Source organism: Telopea speciosissima, chromosome 5 (assembly GCF_018873765.1).
Source record: "Telopea speciosissima isolate NSW1024214 ecotype Mountain lineage chromosome 5, Tspe_v1, whole genome shotgun sequence".
Taxonomy (NCBI): domain Eukaryota; kingdom Viridiplantae; phylum Streptophyta; class Magnoliopsida; order Proteales; family Proteaceae; genus Telopea; species Telopea speciosissima.
The window spans coordinates 69,449,879-69,457,370 of NC_057920.1; the positions used below are offsets into that span (position 1 = coordinate 69,449,879).

At 40.4% G+C, this 7,492-nt stretch overlaps 2 protein-coding genes across 2 annotated transcripts; both read left to right on the top strand.

Moving 5' to 3' along the window:
• The first annotated feature begins 803 nt into the window (after positions 1-803).
• LOC122661392 (L-type lectin-domain containing receptor kinase IV.1-like) lies at positions 804-2,881 on the top strand. Its single transcript, XM_043856775.1, has one exon. The coding sequence runs from the start codon at positions 827-829 to the stop codon at positions 2,873-2,875; it is 2,049 nt and encodes a 682-aa protein (XP_043712710.1). The 5' UTR covers positions 804-826; the 3' UTR covers positions 2,876-2,881.
• A 2,341-nt stretch (positions 2,882-5,222) lies between these two features.
• On the top strand, positions 5,223-7,235 carry LOC122661398 (L-type lectin-domain containing receptor kinase IV.1-like). Its single transcript, XM_043856780.1, has one exon. The coding sequence runs from the start codon at positions 5,231-5,233 to the stop codon at positions 7,226-7,228; it is 1,998 nt and encodes a 665-aa protein (XP_043712715.1). The 5' UTR covers positions 5,223-5,230; the 3' UTR covers positions 7,229-7,235.
• Positions 7,236-7,492: the final 257 nt, after the last annotated feature.

The following is a 7,492-nucleotide window of genomic DNA, read 5'->3' on the forward strand; positions in this document are numbered from 1 at the left end:
ATCCTTTTTTTTAAGGAGAGTGTTCTCTGTGGGGGAGCGCAAGGGCCACGCGTGCACCACAACCAATGAGAGTGCGAGCACGGACATCTCGAGGGCGAGGTGGTCATTAGGCCCCCCCACGCCATTGTGTCATGGCGTGGCCTACACCCCCAAAAAACATTTTCCCCTTTTGTTTTGGGAAAAAGAACTCTGTCCGGGAGTGTGGCTTACGCCACTCCAATAGTCTATCTCTCTCCTCCCTATATGAAAAGACACATTTGCCCCCTTGTTTTGAGGAGAAGAGAGATAGAAGGATTCGGATCCTCTACTGCACACTGCCCCAACTGCGCAGACATAGGGCTGCGCGCAATGACCGCCTTAACCCTGCCCGAGCGCCAACGGTCATTGTGCACGGCCCTGTATCTGTGCGGCAAGGCCGTTGGGACAAGATGCGCCGTAGAGGAATCCGATGGGAGATAAACACATGGGAGTGTTGGACAGAAAACTACTTCCCCTTTTTTTTTTTTTTTTTGTAATGAAAATGAAGTCTAATCCTTCATGTGTGTGTGTGTGTTTTTTTGGTAGAAAAGAGATATTATTCATTCATCAAATAGTACGATCAACCTCTACCCTATGACTGCGTCCAAATCATGGTCAGCCTGCCTACATAGACCATTTATTCGTTTTGATTTTAAATCCTAATTAACGAACCAACTCAATTAGATTAGTATGTAGATAAAGAAAGAAGTCCAATTCCTCTTTCACAAAATTCATTAAATAAAAGAGAGGGATATGTGAACATGATCAGATCTTAATTACGAGAACAGAGAAGAATAACTGTTATACAATGTTCATCATCAAGTTCGCAGTTTTGTTTCTTCTCCTTATTTGGAGATCATCTGTTGTTGTAGCATTACAACAAGAAGATATTGGCTTCACTTACAATGGGTTTCAAGGAGTTAACATGAGCTTGGACGGCTTAGCCCAGATTACCAACAATGGACTTCTTATGTTGGTAAACACCACTAAGCAACAGAAAGGTCATGCCTTCTACCCTCATCCCCTTCAATTCATCAATTCCTCGACAGGTAGTAGTACTGTCTTCTCCTTCTCCACCACTTTTGTATTTTCCATGTTCTCCAAGTTATCTGCAGTAGGTGGCCCTGGAATGGCTTTCGTAATTTCACCCTCCAAAGATTTCTCAGGTGCCTTACCAGGCTCTTATCTAGGCCTCTTCAATACCACCACAATCGGCAATTCATCCAACCATGTCATCGCAGTCGAGTTGGATTCCATTAAAAATATGGAATTCAATGATATTGATGGTAACCATGTCGGTATTGATATAAACGGCTTGAAATCTGTTGAATCTGTTCCAGCTTCTTATTTTAGTGATCAAGAGAATCGACATCTGAACCTGACCCTCTTCGGTGGTCACTCTATGCAAGTTTGGGTGGAATATTCTGGTCCAGAAAGCCAACTTAATGTAACTTTAGCACCATTCGACACCCCCAAACCAACAATCCCTCTCTTGTCCTTGAACGTCAATCTCTCTCAATTCGTCGTAGATTCAATGTTTGTTGGCTTCTCATCTGCTAGTCACGCCTTCGAAGTAAACCATTATGTGTTGGGTTGGAGTTTTAAGATGAATGGGAAAGCAAAAGAGCTAACACTTTCCCAGCTTCCTAAGCTTCCTAGTTTTGGATCCAAAAGGAAATCTAAAATTTTCAGTATTGGAATACCTGTGATTGGTGTTACTTTACTGTTAATTTTGGTCTCCTTAATCCACCTTATAATTAAAAGGAAGAAAAAGTTTGCAGAAGTGGTTGAGGATTGGGAACTGGATTATAGACCTCACAGGTTCAAATATAGAGATCTCTATATCGCTACCAATGGTTTTAAGAACAAGGAGCTTCTAGGAGTCGGCGGCTTTGGTAGTGTCTATAGAGGTGTACTACCCAAATCCAAAGCAGAGGTTGCGGTGAAGAGAGTATCCTACAGTTCTAGACAAGGGGAGAGAGAATTTGTTGCTGAGATCGTCAGTATTGGTAAATTGCGGAATCGTAACATAGTAACACTCTTGGGCTATTGCCGGCGGCGTAAGGGAGAGCTCCTTCTAGTCTATGATTTCATGCCTAATGGGAGTCTAGACAAATTACTCTTTCATCAGACAACAACAGAGATGACATTAAATTGGAGTCAAAGATTTAGAATCATCAAAAACGTTGCGGCGGCATTATTATATCTGCACGAAGAATGGGAAAAAGTTGTGGTTCATAGAGATGTTAAGTCTAGTAATGTGTTATTAGACAAGGAGCTCAATGGAAGATTAGGAGATTTTGGGCTTGCAAGATTATATGATCATGGAACCGACCCTCAAACTACCCATATGGTGGGGACGCTTGGTTATCTTGCACCGGAACTTTGTAAAACAGGGAAAGCAAATCCCAGTGTGGATGTGTTTGCATTTGGGGCTTTTTTGCTCGAAGTTGCTTGTGGCAGGAGACCTATAGAGTCACAAGCATCAGAAGAATGTGTGGTGTTGGTGGATTGGGTGAGATCTTGTTGGAGTAAAGGTACGATTTTTCATACCGTGGATCCAAAACTTGGAATCCATTATGATGTGCAGGAAATGGAGCTAGTGTTGAAACTTGGATTGCTTTGCTCTCACTCAATTCCAGCTGCAAGGCCCCGTATGCGGCAGGTTGTGCGCTATTTGGAGGGGGAACTACACCTATCCGACCTGACATTGCTTGTTCTAAGCAAAATGAATAATGGCACAACTTCAGTGACTCCGAGAGGTTCTGGTGATGTCTCTGTTTGGTGTCCTAATCTTGGGAGCGCAATGACTCGGTCATCATCAGCTGCAGAATCTGTACTCTCTGGAGGCAGATGACTCTATTGAATTACAGTTTGAGTTTGGGTCACAACCCCCAGTGACATTCCAAGTCATTAATATGTTCTCTTTTATTTGTAAGTGATCTACTTGGTCTTATACTTCTTTAGTATTTATCTTGGACACAAATCTAATCTCGAGGCAGAATGTGCATTTGGAAAATTATGGATGGAATGTGACTCTATGGCTGTTGTTCTTGCCATCAAATCAAGGCAGATTTGTGATGTAAGATTGGATTTTTCTTCAATCTCTCTTACATGGCTTCTATTGATTGTAAGATTTCTCACTGCTATATAGAAACTAATCTGACGGCTGATTTCTTGGCTAAGGAGGCAGCTAGCGAGAGTATTCTTTTATGATTGATTTTCCTTCTCACATTAAGTAAGAGAGATTCAGCATAGACTTAGATATAGTTTTTCCAGGTAATCTAGTATATATTTTTGTGGTTTCAATTTTTCCGACTGTTAGCCATGCCGAATGTGGGAATTTCCAGATTCCTTTGTTCATGTATGCATTCGGGTATGCCGTATGCCTGGATGTTTTCTTGTATCGCCTTGTTTTTTCTCTTTTAATATACATTTTTATGATCTGATAGCCAAAAAAAAAAAAAAAAAAGCTAGTCTACCTTTATGTTAATTAAGTTTGTTTCATTTATAAGTTTTTGAGTGTTCTATCCATCCCTCCTTTCTTTTATTTCCTTGTTATGTTTAGGGTAATCTCATTTTGGAGAAAGTTTATCTTAACCTTGGTGAGGGGAATGAGAATCAGAGGACTGGGGTGCTATAATTACTTCCCCTAGGAAGTGAAGACTATTCCAAGAGAGGTGTGTGAGGGTGAGTGACATCTTATCAAATCACATAAATCCTTGTCTTCGTTATATGATTGTTTGGGATTTCCATTCTTTTACTACGTCATTTTAGGTTCTCCCTCGTGTGAGTGAAAAAAAAAGAATATGTGGGTCACAGTCTCCAAAGAATAGTCTTAATTAGCTTTTGAATATGTTCTGTGCCGTTTCCAATGCGAAGTCAATCGTGTTATTTTTTATTTTATTTTTTTTATGGTAAAACAAAAACCTTAGAATTAGATAAACGAAATATGTACATAGTGTTTGGTTTGCGCATATTTAGCCAGGTTAAGCGCAATGGCTATACAAAAATTATCTCGTTTTTTGTCAAAAGAGACATCATGATCTAATTACTAACATATATCAAGTCATTAACGAGATACCAAGGCCAAGGGGATGTTGTTGGAGATGGAAGAACATCAGTGATCTGTTGGTTGGAACACCACACTTCTTTTATCTTCAACCCTATGCTAGTAGCATGATCCAAACCAGCCCTATTACTGAATACTTCAGGTTCCAAAAAAGTGGTAGCTATTATATATCTTGCAGCAATTACCATAAAACCTGTCATCTAGCAAAATAACATATGACCATCCTGCCAAACTTACCACTTCAGATCGTCTACCGTGCAGCTGCCCGTAGCAGTCTGGTGCAGACTAAGCTATGCATGCAATGACCATCTTACCCTTGCTTAGGCAAGGCGTTTGGGCAGGGGTAAGGCGGTCTTTGCGTGTGCGGCTCAGTCTACACCGCATAGGCTACTACGGGCAGCGTGCCGTTGAGGATCTGGATCCCAAACTTACTCTTGGACTCTTGGGCCTGCCATTCAGGGGGACAGGGTGATCATTTCACCCACCCCCATGTGTCTAGACGCAGCATATTTGGCCAAAATTAATAATAAGTAATATGTTTGTGGCAGGGAACCTGAGGAGAAAAATTCAATGTCTGTGAACGAACATGAACGGCAACTCTTGTTCTTTTACAAGGATATGATGATCCGTATTCGTCAAAGACCGCAAAGAATAGTCTTAATAAGCTTTTTGATAGTCTTCGTTAATTTTAACGTCCAAGTAAAATTAATTATCCATTTCAACTCAACCAAATGACACGTATGGTTAACTTTGCATTGGAAACGGCACAGAACAGATTCAAGTAAGATATCATTGCCGGCCACCATTCAATATTTTCTCGAGTCCGAAGTCCAAACTATTGTCTAAATTGGCAACTGCGAAAAACTATTCTACAATGGGGAAGCAGTTTTCTGTACGGCATGTGTCTATCTCTTTCCTCTTTAAAGATAGACATACACATTCCGGAACTAAGAACTTTTTCCTTTTATAATTTCTCCGGTCCAAAGTCCAAAACTATGTTCCATCAAAAACAAAAAGTCCGAAACTATGGTCTAAATCGGATACTGAAGAAGACTTGAGTTTTCCCTCACAATCTTTAGATGAAAGCGAGAGATATTTAATTTCCAAATCAGGGGAGAACAAAATCTAGTGGCAAACAAAATGTTCCCCAAATGGATTCTGCTGTTTCTTTTCTTTAGCAGATTTGTGGCCTCAAAACAACAAGAAGATGTTGATTTCACCTACAATGGCTTTCGTGGAGTCAACATGAGCCTGAACGGCTTAGCCCAGATTACAGAGAATGGCCTTCTAACGTTGGTAAACACCACAAAAGGAAAGGTGGGTCAAGCCTTCTACCCCCAACCGGTTCGCTTCAAGAACACGTCCACTGGTAATGTTCTCTCCTTCTCTACTACTTTTGTATTTGCAATGTTCTCTGAGTTAACAACAGTAGGAGGTCCTGGAATCATGTTGGTGATTTCACCCTCAAAAGAGTTCCCTGGTGCTTTCCCAGGCAGTTATATTGGTCTCTTCAACACCACTAACATCGGCAATTCATCCAACCATGTAATTGGAGTCGAGTTGGATTGCCTCCAAAACCAAGAGTTTAATGATATCAATGACAACCACGTTGGTATTGATATAAACGACTTGAAATCTGTCGAATCTGTTCCGGCTTCTTATTTTAGCGATAAAGAGAATCAGTATCTGAACCTGAGCCTCATCAGTGGAGATCCCATCCAACTCTGGGTGGAATATGATGCAACAAAGCAGCAACTCAATGTGACTTTAGCTCCCATTACTGTCCCTAAACCAATCATCCCACTCTTGTCCATCAACATTGATCTTTCTAAAACCATAGTGGATGATCCCATGTATGTGGGCTTCTCATCATCTTCTTCTGCCTTGGAAGTATCTCATTATATGTTGGGGTGGAGCTTTAGGATGAACGGGCAAGCAAAAGATCTCTCACTCTCCCAACTTCCTAAGCTTCCTCGAAATGGATCTAAAACAAATAAATCTAGAATTTTTGGAATTGGATTTCCTGTGATCGGTGTTAGTTTAGTGTTAATGTCGATCTTCATCATCCTTTTCATTGTTCGAAGGAAGAGAAAGTTCGCAGAAGTTCTTGAAGATTGGGAACTTGAATATGGACCTCACAGGTTCAAATATAAAGATCTCTACATTGCAACCAAAGGATTTAATGAGAAGGAGCTTCTTGGTATAGGTGGGTTTGGTAAGGTTTATAAAGGTATTTTACCAACCTCAAAAGAAGAAGTTGCAGTGAAGAGAGTTTCGCATGATTCAAGACAAGGGATGAGGGAATTCATTGCTGAGATCGTGAGTATCGGTAAATTGCAGCATCGGAACATAGTGACACTCTTGGGGTATTGCCGACGTAAAGGAGAGCTCCTTCTAGTCTACGATTTCATGCGCAACGGAAGTCTAGACAAGTTTCTCTTTGATCAATCAGCAAGAAATTCAAAATTGAGTTGGAATCAAAGATTTCAGATAATCAAAAGCGTGGCATTCGCGTTACTATATCTTCATGAAGAATGCGAACAAGTTGTGGTTCATAGAGACGTCAAGTCAAGTAATGTGATGTTAGACAAGGAATTAAAGGCAAGACTAGGAGATTTTGGACTTGCAAGATTATATGATCATGGAGGTGATCCTAAAAGCACCCATGTGGTGGGGACTTTTGGTTATCTTGCACCAGAACTTTCTAGAACTGGAAAAGTAAACCCTAGTGTGGATGTGTTTGCGTTTGGTGTTTTTTTGCTTGAAGTTGCTTGTGGTAGAAGGCCTCTAGAGCCACAAGGATCAGAAGAGTATTTTGTATTAGTGGAATGGGTGATCTCATGTTGGAGTAGAGGAGCGATTCTTGAAACTGTGGATCCTAAATTGGGAATGAATTATAAAGTGGAGGAAATGGAGTTAGTGTTAAAACTTGGATTGCTTTGCTCTCATTCCATTCCAACTGCAAGGCCATGCATGCGACAAGTTATCCGCTATTTGGAAGGAGAGATTCCACTGCCAGAGCTTCCATCTCTGACTTCAGAGTGTTCTGATGACTTTTCTATTTGGTGTCCTTATCTTGACAGGGCAATGAGTCAGTCGTCATCGATTGCAGATTCTCTACTCTCTGGAGGACGTTGACTCTATTTGATTGTAATCCAAGTATGTTGCCTAATTTGTGTAGGATGAGTACATTTATGTAGGAGTTTTCTTATTCACACCTTTTGTAACTATGTAATTAGATTAATATATATTATAAGATATTTGACTTAGGTGAAATACTTAATGAGATTTTATGTGATCCTTCTTTTATAGTAAACAATCATGCTTGTCATGGAAAGGATTGACATTGACAATTGTTATTTAATGGAACCATTTCTATATATAATGCACGAGACTGAGAAT